Consider the following 26,808-nt stretch of genomic DNA (forward strand, 5'->3'; position numbering starts at 1 on the left):
GATAAATAGTGGATTTAACCCACACAAACACATCCTATATTGATTCAAATGGGCTTTTTTTTTTTTAATAAATTAAAAAATAATAGTAATATTGTATTGATAAGAAAAAATATGTAGAATGTTTTTTGAAGTTTTTGTCTTATTAAAATATTGTACTTTTGAATTAGATATAAATGATAAGAAAATATTTGAAAGGTGAAAAATATTTTCTTTTTATTTTTCTTAATTCTACCTTTCATTTTATTTATATATATTTTTTACTTTGTTTAGATTCAAATTTTGGATAATTTATTCTCTATTTGATAAAGTAGAAAATTTAACAAAGAATGAGAATTGATTTACTCGGTAAAATTAAAAATTCACCAAAAAATATAACATATAAATGTCAAATGAATAAGTTAAAAGAAATAATGTATGGCAAAATGATTAATAAAATGATATGATCGATCGAATAAGAGACATTTGGGCAAATAAAAATTGATATATTTAGTTAGAAATTTTTTATATATTTTATTTTGTTTGGAATTTTTAATTTAAATACAATATTTTATAAAATAAAAGAATATATTTTATAAAAGTTAAATAAGAGCAAAGAAAAATAAATGTTTATGGCTTAATTATAATTTATGATTATTTGTATAGTACATAATTAGTTTTACAAATATATTTTTTTAGTTACTTGCTAATTATAATATTTTTAAATTTTCGTATCTACAGCAATTTTGATATTTTATCTGAAACAAAATGAGTATTTATTAACAATAATTTATTTAGAAACCAATATCAAAATAAATATTTTTTCTCATCTCACAAAATATTACATTAAATACTCAATTTTTTTAATTATTATTTTTAAAAATTCTAAACGTTCAAATTTTCTATCTTTTAAAGTAAAAAAATTACTCATATATTTCACCTAAAATTAACACTCATACAACTCCCTGTTAATTAAACTTTTGTATAAGCAACAGTATCTGAGGCTTATTTAATGTAATTTAATTTAATTTAATTTAATTTGTAGCACTGCCAAACTACTAAATTTAATGATTTTAAAACTCTATGCTAAATTAAATATTCGAAAATCAATAAGCGAATGCTCATTCCTACGTATAGCCAATTTAATATTTCCTGCATCCCATCAAATTATGAAGGTTTGCTTGAGGACATATACTTAAAAAAATAATAATGATATTATAATACTCTATTCTCTTCGTCCTACGACAAATTATTATTTTTTTTTATTTTAGTTCGTCGCATAACAAAGTATTTATTTATTTTTTTTTTGTAGTTGTACTATCTGCCTAACACTACAAATACCCTTGCAACTTACAATATATTACACAGATGTCATCACTTTTATATCACACATTAATAATAAGGTTATTTTAGTTATTTTTATTTTATTACTATTGCATCTCAATATAATACTAATATTTCTAAAACTCCGTGCAAAAAGCAAACAGATACATAATTATGAGACTGATGGAGTATTAAAATAAGATAAAAATATTATAAAAGAAAATATCAAATGATTAATAAAAAGACGACGGAGTAAGTAGAAAATTAGTGGAAAATCGACTACTATTATTTATTAAAGTAAAATAATAAAAATATTGATAAATAAAATTATTTAATATAAATGAATTGTAAACAATTTTTTTTTTTTTTTAAAAAAAAGAAAGAAAAAGAGATAGTAGAATATTGATAATAGTTTCCCATTAATATTTGATAAATATTTAAAATTAGTAATTTTTATTTATTAAATATGGTGCGATAATTTCTTAATTTAAGAAATATTGCTCAAGATCGCCTTGATTGTATATATATGATATCCTCCTTATTCTATTTATACTCGATTTTCTTTTATTTACAAAAATATATACTTCTTCTGTCCCAATACAATAATTTTGTTTATTATTTTTGTTCGTCTCAAAACAATAGTTTCATTTTCATAAATAACCATATCACTGTAAAACTACTCATACTTTTTCATTATTATTACACAATTGCCATTACTTTTTACACTAATACACCCACAAGGGCAAAAAAAAAAAAATTTATTTGTAATTTTTACCCACTACCAATATAATATTAATATTTCTTAAATCCCGTGCCAAACACAATCCATACTATAGTTTTGAGACGGGATGAGTACTTTAATTGGAGAATTCATTTTAAAAACTATAAATTAGTCTTGTGTTTGTTTTGTGAAAATGGTTTGGAGGGATTTTTTTTAATTTTTCTTAATGTAAATATAAAAAATTATGTTGAAAATATAAAAATAATAAATACATGTAATATAGTACTCCCTCCGTCTTATTTACCATGTCTATGTTGTCGTTTCTGTTCGTCTTACATCTGATGTCACTTTCCTTTTTTGGAAAATGATTACCCATTTTAATTTTATTTTAAATTTTCTAATTTACTTTTAATTAAACTAATTAATTATCTTAATTTTAATTTATAATGATTTATATTATAGGTTAATTATTTTCACTAATACATTTTTAATTATCTATTAATTATACTTATCCTAAATTCTAATGTTACAGTGACTAGGGCACCCAATGTAGGATTAATGTAGTAATTTTTTTTGAAAAATGTGTTGAGGTGGAAACGCAAATCCCACATTGAAAGATGTAAAAAAATTCTAACATCTTATAAGTGGCACATAACCTTATGTATTTCTTTTTTATTATATTTTGTAGTATTAAATTGTTTACATTTTATGAATAAATAAAGTATATATATCATTAAATAACCAATACTCCATAATTAAAATAAATATGGAGTATTATTTTTATCATTTTTTTGTATATCCTATTCAAAGTACTAATTTTCTATTTTAATAAAAGTATGCACTAATACTAAAATATTTTTAAATTTTATTTAAATTACAAATATATCATTACATATACAGTAACTTTATATATAAAGTCAAATGATAAAAAATCAAAATTTATTACACACTTCCACTAACTAATAAAATATTATTATTACAAATTACAAATTAGCATGTGATCCATGTTGAACCAAACACGTGATGGAGTCTATTATGAATCATGGTAACTTCTAAGTTTTTAATTATTCAAATATGTCTACACACGAAAATTTTAGTATGTTTTATTTTCTCCCTCATATAAAGTGTTTTTTTATTTAATATTTTTATCTATTTCATATATATATATATTAGAAAAATATCATATATTTTAAATTTAATAATTTATAATTTTTTATTTTATTTAAATTACTTAGTTGTCTAAATTTTTTAATTTAATTTATAATTATTTGTACTATATAATAATTATATTTACTAGTATATATTTTAATTATTTATTACTTATATATTTTTCTAAATTTATATGCCTACAATAACGTATACACTTTGATATATACTCTCTCCGTCCGAGATACCGTGTCTGCTACACTGTAGATACGGTATTTTAGGAGAAGTGTAATTAGTAGATAATTAAAATATATTAGTGAAAATAATTATCCTATAATATAAATAATTATAAATTAAGATTAAAATAACTAATTAGTTAAATTAAAATTAAAAAAAATAAAATTAAAATATTTAAAATTAGATTAAAGTGTGTAATCATTTTCCAAAAAAGGAAAGTGACATGGTACGTGGGACGGACAGAAACGACAACGTGGTGAACATGATATCTGGGACGGAGGGAGTATAATTTAACATATTTGATGTATGTATATAACATTTATATATATTTCCTATAGAAAAATTTCCTTCTATGAAAATATAAATTGTCTTTGTGTGGTTGTGTCGTGTCTTAACATGAATATTTTATTCGATAACTAGAAAAAAAAAAAAAACATTTTATATTGCTAGCAATATATATAAATATTAATATATCATAGTAAAATACTACACAAAATTAAATTTTTTGAGGCATCCTAGTTTCACTCATTCATAAAAGCAAAGTTCATGTAATATTAACCAAAATATCTATTGAAGTTTATGTAGTTGATTAAAAAATAATAATATTTTATAAATTAGTAGAATTATGTAAGATTGTTTTAATATTTTTGTCTTTTGTACTTTGTATATATGTACAATGATAAGTATATAATTTATGTAAAGTAAAAAAATATTTTGGTATTAATATCTGATTATTTTTACTGTAATAATAAATAAATAAAAATGATAAAAATAATACTTTCAGTTGAAACAAAAAGAATATAATCATTTTATATATTCAACTTTTATACATATATCATACAACTTTTCATGAATGAAAAATAATGTATATATATGGTTTATTTGTTTAGTATTTTGATTTGATTTTTTTTTTTTATTATTGATGTAAAATATAGAGAATTATATCGATAATATACAAAATAATATTATATATTGAATATTAACTTTTCTAAGAGAATAAACAAATCCTATATTTTACTTATTCGGTTATAATATTTTTTTCTAATAAATTTATATAACAATATTTCAATGTCAATAGGAGAATATTTTAGTTTGTGTGTTATCATATCATATAATGTGTTTCCTGATATAGTAGGAGATTCAAAATTAAAATAAAAAATGCCAAAAAAATAAAAATAAAAATAAAAATAAATAAAAAGATAAACAAAAAGTTACCAACAATGCATTCAATATATAGAATATTATTGCAATAACGAGGTACGTCTAGTCAATTCGACACATTGATAAAAAGAAATTAAATACAATGACGATGTACCTTACAAATAAAGTTTCAATACAATACAACTATATATATATATCCGAGCGATTACGGTGCTTATTTGGAAAAAATTAGTATTATGCTTATTTTTCAGATAATTTTGTTCATAACTTCAGAAAATATCGATTAAGAGTTCAAGTAATACAATATTTAAAATATAGCTCATGCTTTCTAAATTCTCAATGTTTAAATAGTACTCCATCTGTCCATTTTCTAATGTCCTATTTGATATTTACACGCATAGACAATTAGGGTTTTTGTTTTTGTTATAAAATGACAAATTTGTCCTTAATCTTGTGTATAGAAAATGAAAGAGTAAATAAAATAAGGGTAAAAGAGTAAATTTTGTGTATAAAAATAGAAAGATAGACAATAATTGTTGGACATTTCAAATAGGAAAGTAGGATGTTAATTTGTGGACGGAGGAGTATATAGTGTGATGTTTTGTAAAAAAAAAAATATGTTCATTTTTATTAAAATTTATAAAGAATAAATAATATTGATTTCAATTTAAAAATACAAAAGAACAAATCCAATATTGAGTGTTTGTTTTATATTTTTAATTCGAGGTGTTATTTATACTATTAGGCAAGAAAAATGTGTTAGACAATATAAAAATTGATATTTTATATTGAATTATTATCTTTAGTGAATAAAATGTATATATATATATTATATTTTCTTGATTCATTTTAAAGTAAAATATTTATATTTTGCACAGAGTTTAATAAATATTATAATATTTTAATTATGATTTTAGTATATAAAAATTATTTTATCTTTACTATGTGTAAAGTTAAATACGAAGGTACGTGCAATATATGATGGGATTCATATGTGTTTGAAGGAAAAAAAAATTAACAAAAAATATATATTTATCGGATAGACGAAAATAAATATATTTTATATAAATATATAATTTGTTAATAAACCGACAAGCATTAATATAATTTGTTATATTGACAAAAAAGAAAGAGTGAAAAGAAAGTGGGAGCCAGCAAGCCAAACCACAAAACTAAAAAAAATAAATAAATCAATAGAATATGCTGTCATCCAATCCCACCCCATCAAAATTATTTTGTTTTGTTGTATTTTTTATTCTAAGATTTTAGGTAGTATTCCTTCGTTCCCATATCTATATATCTATTTGTTTTTTATACGGAATTTTAAAAATTATTAGTACTATATTGGGGTAAAACAGAAATAAAGGTAAAAAGACTAAATTAACTCTGTTAGTATTGTATGATATAAAGGTAATGACATTTGTGTAATATATTATAAATTGGAAGGATGTTTGTAATGTTAAGTAGATAGTACAATTATTAAAAAAAAATAGATACTTTGTTATGAGACAGACTAAAAAGAAAAAATAGATAGATTATCAAGGGACACTGAAAATTTTTTGAATAGAATTCGGTGTTTGATGTAATATAAATAAGTATTGATTTCATAGTTTAAATGTAAAATTAAATTTTAACGTAACATAATACATAACTAAATAAAATAGATGTTTAATTTAATATTTTTGATAGTAAGTTGAAATAGTAAAATTATTTTAAAATCTCTCAAGTAAATACAATTTTTTTTTTCAGATTTTTTATTTTTAATTTAATATTTTAATTAGAAATAATTTTTAAATATAATATTTAAAAAATATTTGTATATATATATATAACTTACTATTATATTGAATATTTTTCTTTACAAAATTATCATAACTATTGAATTTTTTAAAGTTTATATATTAATAAAATATTTTGTAAGATAAATTAATACAATATATTTTTATTAGAAATACTAAATAATTGATTTTGATTTAATTTTTTAAAAAATAATATATTAAATATAATTTTTAATAAAATAAAATAATACTTTTGTCCGTCTTTGAGCGTCATATTTATCTTTTACGTCGTTGTACTTAACATTAAAAATATCTTTATATTTATATAATTTTTTTTTACAAATGTCATTCTATTAGTATTATAAGACATTAATAAAAATATTTTTACAATTTTTTTTAATTTATACTATATTTTAATATAATAATTAATGTAAAATTAAAAAAAAAAATGTAAATGAACTCTTAAAATCGGACGTGTAGTATAATTTATCAAAATATGAACTAAATAACATTGATGTTAATTTGAAACCAAAACGAAATACTCGTAATTTATTGTATACATAATAAAGCAAATAATCTTACGCCAGTCAGTATGCGTACGATCGCATAAAACAAATCTGGCCCGTCCAGACATTAAATATACGAAATGATTGCGTTTGCCGGGAGTCGAACCCGGGTCTATTGCTTGGAAGGCAATTATCCTAACCGTTGGACTACAAACGCAGCTTGTTTAATAATTTTTAATTATTTAATATATATTTAATTTTATAGTGTTTTGTTATTATATTTTCTTACAATTTAAGATTTTTTGAAAAAAAATATTTAAAGCCTGTAAAATATATAATTAAAATATTTATATTATCATTTTTTAAAAAAATTATGAAAAATAATAATACTTTTTTTCATAAAAAATTACATTAACATGTCTTCGATTTTTCATCAGAAGTTCAAAGAGTTCATGTTATTTATATTAATATAATTTAATTTTAGACATATTTTTAATTTAAATAAATATTATTTTTATTATTAACGTATAATTATTGTTTCTAAAATAAAATTAAAAAAATTATATTTTTAATGAGACAACAAAAATAACAAAAAAAAAATTTCTAGTCGGATCAAAGGGAGTACCTAATATATTTCCATAAAGCACATAACATACTATAGAACACAATCTAATGATTATTTTTCTAAATAACCTCTAAAAATTAAAAATAAACAAACCATGAGACTAAATTCAATTTCAGCTAGGAATTTGTATGTATATATATATATATATATAAAAAAATATTAAATGACCCTATGACGTTAGTAGAAAAATGTATAACTAATTTACATCTTCCAACAAAGATGATATCACCAAGGCTAACTTCCAAAACCAAAGATAAATTTAAATTATAATATTTGTCGAAACCAAGGAAATTCAGACAGTAAGAGAGTAAAAACTATGGCAAAAACACAGGCACTCCTTCCAACCATTGTCTGTCTGTTGTATGTTGTCCGTACGCGTTACATTCTTGGAGCTGCAAGCAAAAAAATGGTTCAATAATTAAGACTCGAAAGGTAATTGAAGCCAAAAAAAAGTTTATGTAAGTCGGGATTTTTTTTTTTTTTTTTTTTACCTCCGCCAATTGTAGCCTCGGGTAGCCGTTCGATGGAATACTTGTGCTGAGTGATGTACATGATCGGCACGCCGGGGATCTGACAATGAATCATTCATTAATCTTGCCGTCAGGGAAACAGAAAATTAGTAAGAGATTTTTGGATATGGTCCTAACCTTACGGATTCTGCGCTTTAAGTCCCGATCACATGTTGCCACGATGTAGCACTTGTGCTGTTTCACGGGTAAGGGTAACGATCGCGAGATGTTAGATATTTTGTTGTAATAAAAGTCTAAGAAAAGAACATGTTAAGGTACGTAATAATTTTAGAACGAATGCATTATCCAAGAGCTAGAGAATGAAATAAATATATAAGTCACGAGTCGAAAGTGCAGAAAATGAATATCAGCAAATCAAAATGCACCTGTGTAACCCTTTCGACGATGCAATCATCAGCATATGTTCCAGTGTGGGTACATGGAAGCCTTTCGAATCGCAGGTCCTTAGCAATTCTGTTTGTAATGAATACGAGAAAAGTAAATTACACATTTTCGTCTCTATTTAGTTAGACATTCTTGAAAACCTTTTTCGAAAAAGGCACATAAAAAAAAAAAAAACGGACATCAAATAGACAACTTTTTACGAGTCTAAGTCTTGTTTCTTAAAAGGAACGATTTCAGACACAGAAAAAACGAAATCCAGGAAAGTAATACACAGCTAAAAAAACAGAGAGGTGCGCCGAAAAGTACAAGCTCTTTGGCGGATCATTTTTCTAAAAGAGGTGCTACGATTAGTTCGGATTTTGTCACCTGGCTCTAGTTTCCTCGGCTTCCTAAGTATCTTGTCCCGACTCAATCCACATATATATAGAAAAAAAAAAAAAGAAAAAAAGAAAAAAGGAGACAAAGATACATGCCTCAATGCAACTCGGTATTTCTGACCCAACTTTTCCAGCTCAGCCATAACACAGTCTGATATGCACGGCGTACCTACACATAAACCATCAACAGACAACGGTAACTTGAAATTGTGGATAATCAATAAGCCAAGCAAATATACAGCAAGAAAATACAGAGTAGAAGAAGATAAACACGACATATACATGTGTTTTGTACAATGGATATCCAAATTTATTCAAAAGAACTTATTATCACGTTTTCAGAGTGAAAGGACAAGTTCATCGATTTTGGAAAAGATTAACAAAAGCATCGGGCAATCACTAGAATAACAAATTTGTATAGAAACTTACATTTAGCATACAAGCAGTCCATCATTCCTTTCTCCAAATCCAACTGCAATCAGATTCAAACATTCAGGCAAGGCAATCGATTACAAAGCGTTATTCGACAGAAAATGCAATTAGATTCAAACATTCAGGCAAGACAGAAATATTGAATGTCATGCTAAGGGCACAAATTCCGAATAAGAAACTTTCAAGATTGAGAGACGGAAAATGTATAAACAACAATCGAAAATCATGAAAACACACTTGAATTTATTTGAAAAGATTGCCAAAATGAATATCCACATCTCTTGGAAAGGTTTCAATATTGAAAAAAGAAATATATCAGCAATTATCACAATCTGTTCCAAAAATATCCCACTTGATAATTCAAGATAGCCAAACAATGAACAACTGCATACACGTTTCTATGAACTCTAAATTCCAATATTCAATCGTCTAAATAAGAATGCGTATTTTAGCAAGCTTGAACACTCACTTTATTCTGAATGGAGAAATTGATAAAGTTAGTATCCACCAAAACTCTGTATGGCGGCCCCAATGCAGTGTTATGCTTGAAGTACAGTGCAGATGAAATTTGAGGTCTGCATCCAAAAAGCAAAATTGCAACAATCGGTACAGGGACTGATTGAAATTCTCAAACCTTAAGAAATTTAAATAAAATCTGAGCAATTCGATTTTGATGAGAGAACTCACACGTTTCTGGGGAGCTTCTCCTTGGTTAAGTCCTTCCTGTTAGGGTTTAACACCTCCTCCTTATATCTATCAACCATAATCAACGAGATTAGTGTGGATAAACCACGAAGCACCGCGTAATTAACCAAACGCTTGTATTGAAGGTAGAAATCTTACTGTTTTATCGTTTTGTGAGAGACGAGTTTCTTCATTGCAGCAAACTTTGGGGTTTTCCTCGCTCTTCCCATCTTTGTAGTATGATCTGCGGCAAAAGGAACGATAATTTGGGGGAGAATTTGCTCTTACTGGCCACTGCTAACAATTCAGGTTTTTCCTTCCCCTGATTATCCAATGATCTATTCTAAGACAAGCTGAATTTGAAACGGAAGGCAACGCCGGGGAAGATAAAGACGCCTGAAGACGAGGTCGAGGGGTAAGAGGAAGATGAAGACGAATACGACGGCGGAGGCGGCGGCGCTGTGGATCGGAGAAGCCGAAAGACAAGAAAGACGATGAAGTGAAGAAAGACGGCGCACACTTACTGTGAAGAAGAACGACGGTCGACGGCTATGTCAAGATTAGGGTTTATTTTATATTTTTATATAATTTAATTATATTATGTACTTATCAATTTTTATAATTTATTATTATTATTTAATTTAAAATATTATTTTTTAGCTATAAAACTTATTCTTATTTTTTCTTTGTTCATTCATAAATTATTTTTTATTATTTAATAAAATATTATCTTTAAAATTTTCATATCGAATCCAAATAAATTATTTTTTTACATTCTGAATAAAATAATATTATTATTCAACATTACCGAGTTTGTTCACTCATAAATAATAGTTATATAAAAAAAAAAAATATAAATACATTAACACAATGAGTTTCGTTCATTCTATATATATATATATTTACTTTATGAATGTACTTTTGATATAATGTATGTGAAATCGTATCGATAATATTAAAAGTTATATTTTCTTTGTTTTACATACTCTACAACATGTTCTATTTTGGCATGTTCTATGCAATATTTTTAAAATAAAAAATACTAGTAATTAATGTATTTTATCTCATCACGCAAGTCAGATGAAAACATAAATATATATATTTTTATCATATCGCTTTATTTTACTCACTTAAATTATCGTGTCGAAATTCAAACATTGCTTCTTATTTGATTCAAAGAAAACAATATAGGAAACATCCAAGAAGGATGCCGCCATATCAATTATAGCTAATCTAATCTTCGAGGTAAGGATTGGAGTGATAAATGTGCTGAGGTATATCCCGACAACCGCCTCTCAATAATGAAATAAGGACTAACTCAAATAATAATAAACTTGTAGATATATTTGAATGATAATAATCAAATCTAAATGATATTAATTAAAAGATACGATTTTAGTACTTATCGAGTAAATCGAAACACACATAATGAAGGTGACAACACATACTCTATATAGTAAAACACAATGCTATGTCATATACAATTATCTGGTGTGAAGTTTTTTATATTTGTGATATACTGTATAAATATATTTACTGCGTTGAAATCAATAATATATTGTGCTATGTATAATTATATCATTGATGTTATAATATATGCTACCTGAAATTATATTATGTGTTACAAAAAAAAATATGTTGGCTGTCTTAATAGTATATGTTGACCGAGTTATATTAATATCATACTAATTTGACCCGATTAACATCCAAACCAAAGCATATACATATACACACACTACTTAGATAGAGTAATAATCTCTTAATAATCTATCTTGCCAAAAATGAATACAACACAACAACAACAAAGGGAAACAAATACTTATTTAAAGTATCATTTTTATTATTTTTTGTCTATCTCACTAATTTATTTTTTTATTTTAAAAAAATAATTATACATTAATACTAAAATATTTTTAATTTTTATTTAAATTATGCACATATCATTACATATATAATTACTTTATACATAAAATAAAATCGAAAGTTAAAAATGTCAAAATCTCTTAACGTTCTATTAACCAATAAAATATGAATATTGTCCCGTAAGGGATGACCTAGTGGTGTCGGGGTTGGACTTGTGACCGTGAGGTCACGGGTTCAAACCCCCGACGCCTCAGGTCACCTGCCACACATGGTTCGCCTAGTGTGATTTTCCCGTCGGGCCTGGTTTGCAGGGTATTAGGTTCGGTCGAGGGTTTACCCAGTGCGCACTTTCGAATTGCGGCTGCCGATTTTCACGTCATAAAAAAAAATGAATATATTTTAATCTTTTATAAAATTCAAAGGATCCTTTGAACTTGGACGGTGGGACTGAAGGAGTAAATCATAAGTTACATAAATGTTTTGTAAACAAGACAACATAATCATAGTTCAATGTTCATAACATGATCAAAAAGTTATTACAAAAGGCCACACGTGATAATGTAACAAATCTTTTATGTCTTAAAAGGCAAGAGCAAGAGAATGGCAACACAAAAACTGCCTGTTGAAATAAAAATCAAGTCCATAATTCCCGATTTTTAATACCGTATTCACTATCGCCCGACTTGCTACTTCCCCCATAGTAGTCGAGTGTCCATTTCTCGAAAGTGCAATTGATGAAGTCATAGTAACCTCCATGGATCGAGAGCTTCCCCCTCATCACGCGTTCTTCGATCCACGGATACGTCAACAAGTTCACCAACGACCTGTTGATCGACTCCTGGCCAAAATTAAGCAGACACTCACTTAATACTTCCTTGTCCGCTAAAATTATATCTCTATTTTTTATTTCATTGTTCGTTAAATTTATGAAAATTCTATTTATAGTAAATAATTTTATCCGTTCATAATTTTTTACCTTTTATTTTAATAAATAGCATGATAAATTATATAACACGTCTTGTGTTTTAGTAAAAATGTATAAAACATTCTATATTTTATTTATTGCGTGAAATCCCTTTGCGTTAATATAAAGTTTGTATCAAACACACCCCCTGTCCAAAACTGATACTTAATTCTAAATAAAGACCTAAATCACGCAAGTTTTATACAAATAAAAAACGCAAACTTTACATTTATATAATTTACCCTAAATAACAACTAATTTGTCATGCTTTTCTACTTAGCTACCATCTATTCATCAAAACTTTAATAGTAAAATATTATTATTTCTTAATTTTCGTATTCAAGCAAACTAAAATAAGTATTTTTGGACAGAGGGAGTATTATATAAAGCATCGGCAAAGTTATGTAATAATTGGGAGAGAACAAAATGGAAAACAAAGGAAGTGAACCTTCTCACAGTGTCGACACTGCTGATCAAAGCCGAGGTTCAAAGCAGCAGCCTTTGTTTTCACCCGGGCAGGTTTCCCGACAACCACCCAATTTTCGATGAAACTACTGTAAACACGGCAACAAGAGATGTAAGAACAGATAGTAAGCAACAACTCATCAGCCAATCGAACCAAAAAAAGAAACTAACTAATAAATAAAAGGATAAATTGCATAATACCCCTTGTGTTTCAGTATAAATGCATAAAACATCCGGTACTTTATTTATTGCATGAAACCCCTCGTGTTAAATTAAAGTATGCACAAAATATTTTTTTCGTCAAAACTGAAGTTTAGTCGTAAATACGCACCTAATTATGCAAATTTTATACAAATAAATAAATAACAAATCAATCATTCATTTTATAGTTTTCTATAAAAGTTAGCTAACAAATCGTCTTAATTAGCATTACTTTACCCTTTTTATTTTATTGGTATAAAATTTGCATAATTAAATGTAAGTTTATAACCAAACATTACCTTTAAATGACGAGGGTGCTTTAATTTTACACAAAGCAGTTTCACTCAATAAATAAAATACGATATGTTCAGCGCATTTTCACTAAATTTAAATGGCGTATTATATAATTTACACTAAATAAAACCTTGAAGTAAGGTCATCGTCCTCCATGCTCATCAAGGCTTTAATTCCTCCACAGCAGCTGTGACCAATAACGAGTATATTTTCGACCTGAACTCGACAACAAGTATCTTTCATAGCTTCCGGCTAAATTATAATCAATCGCAATTTATTGAAGAGATCTAAAGCAAAATATTTACTCACTTCAAGAGAGTTAACAGCAAACTCAAGAGCAGCATTCGTCTCCAAAGGTCCACTCTGCATAAAAAGTCGTAAAATCTGTACATAAAAACTTAGGAAAGACGAGCTTCCACATTAATTATTACACACCTCATGAGGTGGCACCAAATTCGCCACATTTCGGACCACAAAGGCTTCTCCGGGTTGAAATCCTAGAATTCTCGAAGGACAGACTCGCGAGTCTGCACAAGCGATCACCATGAACTGTCATTCAAAAACATCAGATTTTTCTTGCATGATTTCATTGGTATCGATGAAATTTTCTCAGAAACTGCCGAAAAGAAAATAACCTTAGGTGCTTGGGCATCAGAAAGCTTTTGGTAGTGATCTAAGTTTTTCCTGCAGACGTTGCAAAAGCATTTAGATTAAAAGATTAGGGCAAGATAGCAAAAAAATCCCTATAGTTTGCAAATTTGCTGAAAAGCCCTGGTCATAAAATTTCGATTTACCCACCTGTGGTTTAAATAAAATACATCTCCGTTAGTATTTAACGGTAGCAGACACACTTAAACTAAGAGTATTAAACTAAGTATTATTTTTGTAACTTTCTTTCCTGTTATCTATAGTTTTGTAATAATACTCGCAGTTTAAACGCGAGGTATTTTTTGCAACATAATCTTAAACACATGTGGATAAAATTTTAGAAAGAGTCTTTTCGGCAAATTTCGCAAACCATATGGAAGTTTTTTGCTATTTTGCCAAAGATTAGACCTGTCAATCGATTCAATGACTCGAACTAACTATATTTGGCTCTAACACAAATTTTCTTACAAAAAAATATCTTGTTTGAACCCGAGAAACCTCTGTCTCAACTCCTCGAAATGATGGGATGCCTCATCAGTCGAGCCTGCTACTTTCGGCTTGCTATCAATGGCTTTCTGAACTCGATGTGTAGAATCGCTTGATGCCTTTGCTCTTAAAGTCAAACTTCTTCTACATTAGGCGTTATCGGATAGCAAAACAGAGCATGCATTAGTACAGCAACAAATGATTCAATCATAAAAATTTATACATATTTATAGTGGCCTACAAAGTCAAAAATCTTAGGAAACTGTTAAATAAAATACATTCCATGAATATATATCATATATAATAATGATCTACAAATCGTCTAATTAAGTCAAGAATCTTACAAATCTCAATGAACCGATCATTTTATCACAAATTAGTCTAATTTATTACAATATCCCCACACGATTGTATCTTTACCTGGAAAGAGTTGAAGATATCAAATGGTCCCTTAGTGTCACTGAGGCATTTCATCAAACAGAACAAATGCAATCCACAGAACAGAAAAAAAAAAAAAAAAAAAAAAAAAAAAAAAAAAAGAAAAGAAAAAAAGGCTTAAATCAAAACTACCAATGAACCAAATTTGCTCTTGAAGCAAAATTCACACCAAAGAATTATTGGATGCATTCATCAAAATCGAAACGACAAACCAGATACTAATAACCACGATCAAACCAAGGAAAATAACTTTTCAAAATAGGACAAGGGCATACTTTAAAGACCCCGAAATTCGCAAGTGACTCAGCTCAATTTCCAGGAATCTCAATTGGGAGCCAAAGATCTGCCACTCAAAAATTAAAAACCTCCATGAAAAGCTACAGCTCGTAATTACAACTTTGGCGTAATCAGAAATTGAGATTTCACCTTGGAGGCTGTAATTGAAGTCGGAGAGAGGTCCGAAGAAGACGGCGAGGACTGAAACACTCCGTAACCCGCCATTACAACAGATCGTGTTTCTAATTCAAGTAACAGGGCTGAAGTGCCCTTCTATTTTTGGGGGAAAAGGTTGCTCAAGGGGTTGAGCAGCTGAATTCGTCACTTTCCCTAAATAGTATAGTTTTATTGTAATCATCGCAGTTTCGATGATTTTGTAATTAATTAGGCAGTTTGGGGGTTGGCTGCTTCTCCCAAAGTGGCTGCCTGACCTGTCCTGTCTAAAAGAAAGATAATCTAGACTAGTTGGTATGCTATAAGGTTCTTAAATTATAGTGTTCACAGTAATTGTGACACTATTTTTGACATTGATGTTTGTCTCTATACAATGTGATGTATATCCTGTAGTTATGTGATGTTTATTTTTATATCATGTGTCATTCAGTTAATATATTTCATACTCCCCACATTCTACTCTTAAGGACAATAAAAGTACTTTGTCATTTTTTTTTTTTTTTAATTTGATATATATATATATAAATTAACTATATGTATAATACTGTATGTTTGTAATTTAGTACTAAAAATTAACAGTATATTGGTATTAATAGTACATTTGTCATTGTACTAAAAGTTAAAAAGTATTTTTATATTAATATACAATTATTTTTATTAAAATATAAAAAAAAATATGAGACATACAAAAAGAATGAAAAAAATAATTTAGGTTGAGACTGATGATGAAGTATATTATCTGCCAAGTCTGTATTATTTGCTATTTTTCTATATAGAATGTCCTATCAGCAAGTGTTGAATTTTTCAATTAATGCCCGCCATATAACTTAATTAAGTATGGCTAAATGTCGAGATCTACAAGGAGATTAGATCTAAAAATGATGACAGTCATTATAAAGTCACAGGGCTAATGCAATATATTTATTTTAGGCTCCTTTTACATAGAGATCCAACTTTTCATTCACCAAATGAATCAAATGATACAAGCCACTTTCCACAATTAAAAACCAATATTATGCCCAAGAAAATCATTCATTAAGTATGTGTTACTATATATCCTATTATGTGACGAAAGTACAGAGAGAATTTCATTTGTATTATAACAGTGTACTTTATATCTAAAACTCTTTCCCTATGTCCATATGTATATAAACTAACTACCTTGTATAGTTAGTTTACTTACCTGTTTGGCCAAAAAACATTCATTCGTTCACCCACTTTTCCTCAAGTTTGATGCCTTGGGTTTTACCAATAAGTCTGAAATTTTGTTCTTGTTGTCGATGCCATTATCCTCTTCTGCTGAGGGTTTGGGTTTTTGTGGAGAATCCTGCAAAAGAAACAATCATCTTGCAATTTCACTCAAGTCCACCCGACTCTATTTGCAAAAATATTTTAAAAAAAAATAAGATAAACTAATTTTTTTAGTTTCGTATCTAAATTATTTTATTATTTTAGTTGTCTAACTGAAATTTGTCGCAAACTAGTATGTAAGTGAAAATTTTTCGCAATTTTAGTCTTCCGGTGTCGGAGATGAATATGTGGCATCTATTTAGCTCACCAGATGACACGTGATTTTTATTTTATTTTCAATTTTCTTTTTTGAAAATTTTAATTTTTTTAAAAAAAAGACAAAATAAATAAACAAAAAAAATTTTAAAAAATTTACAGGTCTGTAAGGTGTCGCACGGATACGTGTCATCAGGAGAGCCACGCGGGTGCCACGTAGGCATTTCTGGCAAGGGAGGATTAAAAGTATAGAAAATTTTTACTTACAAAACCAATTTGCGACAAACTTCTATTACGGAGCTAAAATAATAAAATAGTCCATGGGAAAAAATATATATATATATCAATTTATCAAAAAATAATCAATTGACCGAAAAAATAAAAAAATATCATATTACTCGCCGTGTGACACCAAGGGTTCGCATAGCTACTCTTGTTGCTGGGGTTGATCTCCTCCAGCTATTCTTCGAATTGCCTAAACAATACAAAGTGACTACCACAATGATGAGTGCATATCAAAGTTGAATAAATATATGCAGACAAAGCCTACTTATTCATTGACAACAAAAATAGTGTGAAAATAATTTTTGGGAAACTGAAAATTACATTATATCGATCATCAAAATAAATAATTTATAGGCAACATAAAACTCAATAGACTCAAGTTTAAATAAAATGAATATTTAAAATATCTCAACAAAGAAGAATCAAATATATATTTACATACCAGATGTTTTCTCATTCCCATTTATCTTCGACTCCTCGGTGCTGCATGCAAGTGTAAAGAAATTCACTTTCATTTGGCTCTAGTTGAATGAAACTTTCTACAACTAACCTCATAATCCCTATTGAAGGCCCTTTGAAGGTCGACTTGGTTTCTGAGGCCAAATGCCAAGAAAGTGTTCTGGCTGCCAAAGCACCTGAACCAATGTATAGAAAATCAAAGGTTAACGTAACAAGGATGCATTATTTCGCGCTCGCTTTATAAACACACATTCAATACTATCGAAACCTATAACCTGAAGGATATCGATGACTTTTCACTTGTACATGCTGCCCAAAATCTGACTGTATATATGGTCCAAAGTGCACTTTCTTGCTCGTTGAATCTAGCTCGACGACAATCAAGAACCATGGGTGCTGGTGAAAGTTAGGATGGGTTTTAAATCTACCATAGTAAGTTAGTAACTACTTCTAGAGTAGCCTTAATCTTACTTGGCAATGTATAATGTTTGTGATGGCTGGGAATGATGGCTAACAATTGTTGCTGCCTTAGACCTTCTCTATCAGTATATGTTCGACAAGTAAGAAGTTTCTTGCATACAAAAATATATGTTTCAGTACAGATACTGCTTCTATGCTCTGTAAATTAACACCCAAGAAGCAAAGTTACCTGGTTTAGACAATCAACTTTCAGATCAAAAGATGAGATCTCTAATGCTTGTTGATCCACAATATCATGCAACTTGTAAGCAACAGTTCCGAGGTGGTCGATAGTATTGACGAGAGCTCGTGAAACATAATCTTTCAGATTGTCCAGAATCCTTGTGCACAATAAGAGATGACGTAGATATGATTTTTAGAGCCACAGTGAACACTAATCATCCTTATGGCTCCAATATGATTTTAATATAACAATTTAGATTGAAGTAATATTGCTCTGAAGAAACAAACATATCAGATAGGTCATATGGCAGAAATCTCACATCTGCTGTTGCTCACTCTTAAGGTAGGACTTTTCACAATACTCTGCTGCAGAGTACAAATGAGATTTGAGGTTTTTAAGTTCCTATAGACACGTAAAATCGAAATATCAGTAAAAAAAAAAAAAGAAAAAGAAACACAGTGTTCATATGAGGAAATCATGAGAAATAACAAAGCAGAAGTTCAGTTAATACGATTCCCTTCACACAACCAGAAATTCAACAAATAAAGTCGAGCATAATCAACTCGTTCCTATCATAATTCATAACGAAACGCTAAAAAGTGATATTTGATACTGATTTGATCCGCAATTTGCATCCGCGTCAATCATATGGAGAACACGCAAAAACACTATCATTAGGAGAATATAGAATTTAAAAAATCCAAACAGAGCCATCAAGCAAGCCAGGTAGATAATCAAAAGCCATTATACTCTCTGTTCCACATGCAAAACACTTAATGCCTTTTAACGAACAGACAGATATGATCAATTCAAACATAAAACTATCAAGCAAATTACTTAACCTGCAATGCCGTGACAAAACTCGTAGAACTCTCCATCGATTCCTCCTCGAACACCATCGTTCGCTTCTCCGCTCCACCTTCCTCCACCTCCATCGAAAACACAACTGATTCTGCTGCTATTGCGCGAGATTGAAATTCGAAAATGAAATCGGAGCTCCAACAGTTGATTAAGTAGCGGATTTTGAACTGGAGGAATAATCAATTGGCGTGCTTGAAGTAAATTTGGAGGTAAAGCAAGGTATATATTAATATATATATATGTATGTATATGCAGGGCAGTTATATAAGAATGCGGTGTGGTGTGTATGTGCGTGAGGAAGAGCGTGTGTAGTAAAAGCAACGCCGCCATGCCAGCTATATATATATATATATATATGGCTATGCAAGTGATGAAAACGACGTCGTTTGGTAGTTCTCTGTGGGGACATTTCCCCTCCGCACCACTGCCTGTCTATTTCTTGAATACGTATTATTCTATTCCTCCGCTAATTAATATTATGTGTTGTGATTTTTGAATATTAATTATTATAAAAATAATTGTAAAATTAATCTGTTTTTCAGCCGAACCGAATGTGAAGGGGAGTCACGGATACAAGGGTGCCGGATCGGATCAGGACTTTAGAACCGGACCGGATTAAAGATTTTGGATTGCGGGTCAAATTTAATAATGGATCAAATTTTAAATATCTACAGTTTGATCATTTGAGAAAATGGAGTATAATATAGCACTATCATGATAACGAACAAGATGACGATATCGATGGATTTGATTTTTCAAATTCAGTTCAAACTCTTTGAATACATTACAACAATAGGAATGCTCTCACTATTAAAAAGTATATCTATCCAAAAATATAAATGACATATCCAATATTTATTGAGGAAAATGGTTTGATTGTGGCAAGGGAATCAATTTGGGCCGATTTGGACGGTGTCAATTTGGGCCGAATCATATTGTATCGGGTATATATATAACATTTGATTTCCATTGAGATGGAATTTTTTTTTTTTCTTTGCTCTTTCTTTAAAAATTAATTTTTTGTGGGCTCCATTTATATATTACTTCATCCGTGCCAATACAACAGCGTTATTTACTATTTTTGTTTGTCCTAAAACAATAGTTTCATTTTAATAAATAACCATATCACTATAAAAACTAGTCTCACTTTTTCATTATTATTTTTTACACTAATACACTCTATAAGGACAAAAAAAGTATTTTATCTATATTTTTATCCACTACCAATATAATATTTATATTCCTTAAATCTCGTGTCAAATACAACTCAAACTATAATTCTGGGACGGAGGAAGTATCATATTTGTTTGGTTATCGTTTAATGTTTTTGATAATTTTGATATATTTTAAACATAATAAATTTTGACTGAAAATAAATATTTGATGCAGTCAATAATTATACTATATTGAAAGTTTATACTCAGAAAATAAAATGGGTCAACAAAAGTTAGCACATTTTTTTAACAATTTTGACTCATGAGCAAATATTATAATCATGTCCTTACAAATTTTGTTTCAACTCAATAATGTAAGATGTGGGTGTTACAAATGATCATATATTGAATAGATTAATGTTCATCAGCTATTGTTTTCAATAAAAATATTTTTTGTTATTATATTTTTATAGATTTTCGGAATGACATAATTAATAAATAATTAAAAAAATATATTAATAAAAGTAATTATAATACAATATAAATAATTAATATTAAGATTAATAATATTAATTAATTAATTTAATTAAAATTTAAATTAATTATAAATTAAAAAATAAAAAATGAATAAAATATATAATTTTGTAAAAAAATAAAACACGGACTAAAATGCCAATATGGATATGAGATGCGGAATGAAAGAGTACTATTTATTATTTTTATAAGAAAAAAGAAAAAGAAAAAAGAGTACTATTTATTATAATTAAATAGTGTATTCACAATATTTTTTTTTGGAGTTTTCAGCTTATAAACACTTTTTTTTTATTCTATTATCATTTTTTATTGAATAATGATAATATTCGTGCAGGTATTTGATTTGGTTGGGGATTTATCCGATGCGCATTTTTGAGTAGCGGCTGCGAATTCCGACGTTATAAAAAAAAACTATATGTGGTTCGATGGATATTAATAATTTGTTGAAAACCAGTAACTTCTATGAATCATAAAATGCACATCAAACATAATATCTCTCTAAAAAATAACAAAAAAAAAAAATATTAATCAATTCCACAGACTAAAATTTCAAATTCATTGAATCTTCTAGACAATAAATAGTGCTAATTATCTCAATTTTTTTATAATCTCTTTGTTCCACATAATTTATCCATATTTTTTCGTCCCATATAATTTGTTCTTTATTTTTTTGAAAATATAATTATATACTTTAATTACATTTTAAACTTTATATTTTATAATTTTTTTAATCTAAATTAAAGTATATAGTTATTTTAATCTTAATCTATAATTATTTTTACTAATACACTTCTTAATTACTTACTAATCATACTTTACCTAAATTCTCATGTTTACAGTAACACGCCCAAATTACCTAGGACGGAGGGAGTAAAACACAAACTAACATAAGAATAATTTGTTAACGGCGGCGATTACCGTACTAATTCAGCACAATACTTTAATATATATATTTGACAATATATTATAGTACATAAATGTACAATACATATAATACTTCATTCGTTCTATAACAAAGTATCAATTTTTTTATTTTAGTCCATCCCATAACAAAGTATCAATTTCTTTTTTTTTTTTTTTTAGTAACTGTACTGTCTACCTAACATTATAAATACCCTTACAACTTACAATATATTACACAAATGTTATTACCTTTATATCACACATACTAATAAGGTTATTTTAGTCATTTCTACTTTATTCATACTATATCTCAATATAATACCAATATTTATAAAACTACGTGAAAAACAAATAGATATTTAGTTTCGGGACAGAAAGAAAGTATATAATTGCCAACAAGTACTAATACTTTAAACATTATATATTATCTGTTATATTTTCATATGTTATATATAGTAATTTTATGTAGGGATTAGAGCAATCAAATATGATATTGATAAATATCCAATCAACAATACTCTATTGAAATGTTTTAATTTTAATTTCAACCCGGGCTTTAAATTTTTACACTTTATCTTTGTTTCAACAAAGAAATAAATAGACTAAGATCATCTTCAATTTATTACTTTATTTTTGCAGTAGTTACAGTAAAAATGCAGTCGATCTACGTTAATTTTACTCTAATCATAAACTTCAATTTTCACTCTAAAAAGTATATTATTTATATATTCATATTTTATATTATTTTGTATAACTTTTTATATTTATAACTTACAGTTCAACTTTAATTTATTTTTACAATATAACTCAAATATATATAATTACACATTATTTTTAAAAAAACTATATAATTATATCACTTTTAAAAAAAATTATACATTATTTTTTAAAAAATAAAATTATATTACTTTCCAAAAAATAAAATTATACATTATCTTTAAAAAAAAATAAAGTACATATCATTTCTTTTTAAAAAAAATAAAATTATACAATATACCAAAAAAAAAAATAACAAAAATATACAAACATCACAAAACATCACACAAATTCCACTTTAAAAGTAAAGTAGAGCAATACTAAAATTGAAGGGGTAATTTTGAGAGTGGATTGGAGGCCCCCCAACAATTTTATGCAGTGGTTGGAGTTGCCCTAAAGAGAGTAAGAAGAACAAAGACAAGACCAAGAAAAACACAAAATTTCCACTCAACTTTGGCTTTTCAAATCTGTCAAATTAGTTTACACTTTCCAATAATGTTCATTTTCTAAGTAACTTTTTTGTTTTGAACATGACTATGATGTCCATACAAATTAAGACCAATAATTTTTTTTAATTTCAAAAAATAATTAGATCAAATTTAAAATTTTAAGCTTCTATTTCTTCGAAGAATTTTTAAAACTTGACACTATATATATATATCACACGTTCTTCAATAAAAAATATAAGATTTTTTTTCAAAATATCACATCAAATTATTAATATTTAAATAAAATTCAAATTTGAATCTTAAAAAAATACTAACTTATGTTATTTCTATCACATATTATTTATATATGATGTCATGTTCTATAATAATAATAATAATAATAATAATAATAATAATAATAATAATAATAGTATAGTTGTAGTACTACTACTAATATACATGTTGGTGTGAAGGTGAAATTATTCTGGCAATAATTTGAGAAAAATAGAGATGTTCTGGTGGTGTGGGGTGGAAAATCGGTTAGACAATAATTCCATAAAATTTAAAAAAAAAAAAAAAAAAAAACCTAAAATAAGGCTTTCTTTGTCTCGATTATATCCTAAAAAGTTATATATAATCCAATTCTATCGCAATTTCTTATTTATTACCATCAAATCATGTCGAACTTATGCTCATCCCTACAAATGTGAAAACAAAAATAAAGACCACAATAAGTAACTACGAAAAAGTGAACAAAATTTAGAGTTTACACACACACATATATGAATTGTTAAAGATTAATCAAACATCATGCTACTTAGTCATAATCAGCATATGAAATATATATTGTTAGCGTACACCTGAATTATACATGTGTTTTGTAGATTATTATCATATGTTGTTTATTCTATTTTATATGTACAATGTATTAATATAACTTGTATGATTAGATCAATTATAGCATGTGTTGCATTGTTTATTATACGGTCAATTCAAGTGCTCTATTTGTTTTATATTAACATTAGAATTAGCATCATAATTACTGCTATATATATGTCAATGGTTACAGTGCTGATTTCTTTAAACAGTATCGACCGAGAGTTCCAAAAGCACCGATTAACTATTCAAATAACATATAATTTATGTTAATATTTTACAAATACAACCAAAAACTAAGAATACATAACGCCATGATGATTTTTTCAAATAGCATCAATCAAAAGTTCAAAAAAGCATCGATCAAGGTCCAGAAAGTATCGATTAAGAGTTCAGAAAGTATGAGCTATATTTAAAACTTGTATTATCTGAACCATTTATCAGTGGTTTTTAAACTTTTAATCGATACTCTCTAGAGTCTTGAACATCGTTGTACGGTGAAATCAGCGCCGTATATATATATATATATATATATTTAGTATAAATCAAGTAGGGGACCTCTAAGTTTGTCCATTTTTGGAGTTGCTTTTCTTGATACTTGAATCTTTTGTTTCTTTTTACTTGGTTTTTCTTTTGACCCTACAGCTGGGGACCCTTGTCTCCTTCTTTTGCTCTTTTCTCTTACAATTATCTGGTAAAGTTTGTTCATTGGTAATTAAGATGAAAACAACAACACCTTGCTCTTCTTGGAAGTGTTCTACGATACGAACGAATAACCACGACCATTGTTAGTGGATGCAGAAATTTTCAGTTCCCGATATTTTTATATGTATATATTGTGTTTCTTCGCCCTTCGATGTGTGGCATTGAATCAATAATGCACATATATGTCGAATTGATTACACACCACGCGAGTTGTAAAAACGACAATTCAAAACTAAACTCGAAAAGGTATGGTTGCAACCCTTATACTGATACTAGAACTTAAATTGAAAGCTTCACTTGCAATTTAGATCATCCCATTTTTCGAAAATTTAAAATTTAATTTACGTAAATTAAATTTTATCGATTAATTAACCGAATAATAGATTATCCAACAATATATATATAAATTGAAAAGAAAACTTTGAATGGCTTTGATATATCACTACAAGAAAATAATATTTTTATAACGAAATTTTTTTATCTCTAAATCCATTTTTTTCCATTATTAATGACATCAGAGACGGAATTAAATACAGAATTTAATCAATTTTGTCACTAAAATTTACATAGTTAACGACAACCATCCTTATTTTCTGTTATATATATATATTGTAATGTATATATATTGCTTGTTTTGAATTTTAAGTGCAAAATAGTTAATATAAGATTATGAAAGTATAGCCATTAAAGATATGTAAGTTGTGCAAAAAATCAGTTTGTCCACTTTATGTTTTTTATTGGCATATTTTTTATGTTAGGTACAATAAATTGTATTAATAATATTAAAAAAATATTTTATATTGAATTATTGACATTATGTGAGTAAATAATATATATTATATATTGTTTTAATATGTATATTTATAATTTAAAATAATATTTATAAAAAATTGTGCCATTAAAAAATACTAAATGAACAAACACAATATTGGCAAACAATTATATTGATCAACATAGAGAGTGTATCATAATACTCTCCAAAAAAATTAGCTTAATTAGGGCTTTTTTTTTTTTTTTAATGTTTCCAATGCCGATGAATGAATTGAGATAGCCGAAATAGAATTAAAATTTACTAATTAAAGATCTAAAATATTTTATTAGAAAAAAAAAATAAAAATCCAGATCCAAAAAAAAAACGTATGTATTTATACGTTTGAAACCTTAATGTTCAAAAGGAAAAAAATCCTGAAAACTAATATATGTATGTATATATATATATACACGGCGGCTACAGTGCTGAAAATTCAGTATTATGCTGAACAGTATTAGACAATACATTATATTACTACAAACATCACATACTTAATATAATACAAATACAACACATGAACAAAAAATACATGTTATAGTCTCCACATCACAAATTATTACAACAAACAACACACAATATTACTATAGACAACACATAATATTATTATAAATCACACATTGTATATGTTAATATAATACAAATACAACACATGAACAAACAGCACATGACATACTTATATACAACACACTCGTTATTATTAAAAAATCAGCACATTATTCATTCTCATATATATATATATATATATTGATTTGTGGTCCTAAATGATTTTGAATGGCCGAAAAACTTCAGACACTGTGGCAAAGCAACAAATTTGGTTTGTTGGACCATTTTAAATGAAAATATTTGCATTAGTTTCACATTAATATGGAACTATTCATTACAGTTTGCTTGTTTAAATATATACTCATATTTTACCCAAAAAAAAATATTATATTTACAAACGAAATTACTATAATAAAAATGTGAAATTCTATATAAAAAAGAAGAAGAAGAAGAAAACATTCTTCATTCAAAGTGTCTCATCACATAATTATTGGGTAAATTGCAAAAAATATCCCACATGTATACCCTATTATCACTTTTGTCCTGTATTTATTTTGTTGGCAAAATATATCTCACATGTTTACAAAAGTCGCTATTTCTATCATTTGGCCGCGCGTGATCGCACGTAAGGGCGCGTGGTGTGAGTGTCACGCGC

At 27.3% G+C, this 26,808-nt stretch overlaps 3 protein-coding genes and 1 non-coding gene across 8 annotated transcripts; all 4 read right to left on the reverse strand.

Moving 5' to 3' along the window:
* Positions 1–6,993: 6,993 nt before the first annotated feature.
* On the reverse strand, positions 6,994–7,065 carry TRNAG-UCC (transfer RNA glycine (anticodon UCC)). Its single transcript has one exon. It is a non-coding gene; the product is annotated as a tRNA-Gly (tRNA).
* Positions 7,066–7,518: 453 nt separating this feature from the next.
* LOC127261521 (uncharacterized) lies at positions 7,519–10,440 on the reverse strand. The gene is made up of 9 exons (XM_051289825.1): positions 10,040–10,440; positions 9,884–9,949; positions 9,666–9,771; positions 9,194–9,236; positions 8,861–8,933; positions 8,369–8,456; positions 8,121–8,177; positions 7,965–8,043; positions 7,519–7,865 (listed from the first exon to the last, which is right to left on the reverse strand). The coding sequence occupies exons 1-9, from the start codon at positions 10,108–10,110 to the stop codon at positions 7,852–7,854; spliced, it is 597 nt and encodes a 198-aa protein (XP_051145782.1). The 5' UTR covers positions 10,111–10,440; the 3' UTR covers positions 7,519–7,851.
* A 1,727-nt stretch (positions 10,441–12,167) lies between these two features.
* LOC127261476 (carbonic anhydrase 2-like) lies at positions 12,168–15,811 on the reverse strand. Of its 3 annotated transcripts, none has more exons than XM_051289804.1 (9): positions 15,666–15,811; positions 15,515–15,582; positions 14,784–14,942; positions 14,303–14,351; positions 14,103–14,216; positions 13,977–14,030; positions 13,798–13,883; positions 13,156–13,261; positions 12,168–12,581 (listed from the first exon to the last, which is right to left on the reverse strand). In XM_051289804.1, exons 1-9 carry the CDS (start codon positions 15,738–15,740, stop codon positions 12,378–12,380), a joined length of 915 nt encoding a protein of 304 aa, XP_051145761.1. In that variant the 5' UTR covers positions 15,741–15,811; the 3' UTR covers positions 12,168–12,377. The 3 variants fall into 3 exon arrangements, with proteins under 3 accessions (XP_051145761.1, XP_051145763.1, XP_051145757.1); XM_051289806.1 differs by having other exon boundaries at positions 14,814–14,945; XM_051289800.1 differs by having other exon boundaries at positions 14,784–14,945.
* Positions 15,812–16,259: 448 nt separating this feature from the next.
* Positions 16,260–19,732, reverse strand: LOC127261500 (protein ABIL1-like). Of its 3 annotated transcripts, none has more exons than XM_051289821.1 (9): positions 19,425–19,732; positions 18,902–18,984; positions 18,589–18,739; positions 18,411–18,510; positions 18,215–18,304; positions 18,031–18,115; positions 17,923–17,963; positions 17,598–17,670; positions 16,260–17,016 (listed from the first exon to the last, which is right to left on the reverse strand). In XM_051289821.1, exons 1-9 carry the CDS (start codon positions 19,515–19,517, stop codon positions 16,935–16,937), a joined length of 798 nt encoding a protein of 265 aa, XP_051145778.1. In that variant the 5' UTR covers positions 19,518–19,732; the 3' UTR covers positions 16,260–16,934. The 3 variants fall into 3 exon arrangements, 2 of the variants coding, with proteins under 2 accessions (XP_051145778.1, XP_051145773.1); XM_051289816.1 differs by having other exon boundaries at positions 17,594–17,670; positions 19,425–19,731; XR_007840930.1 differs by lacking the exon at positions 16,260–17,016 and having other exon boundaries at positions 17,601–17,670; positions 17,923–18,115; positions 18,215–18,335.
* Positions 19,733–26,808: the final 7,076 nt, after the last annotated feature.

Source organism: Andrographis paniculata, unplaced genomic scaffold, assembly GCF_009805555.1.
Source record: "Andrographis paniculata isolate CXL003 unplaced genomic scaffold, ASM980555v1 Contig15END, whole genome shotgun sequence".
NCBI lineage: Eukaryota > Viridiplantae > Streptophyta > Magnoliopsida > Lamiales > Acanthaceae > Andrographis > Andrographis paniculata.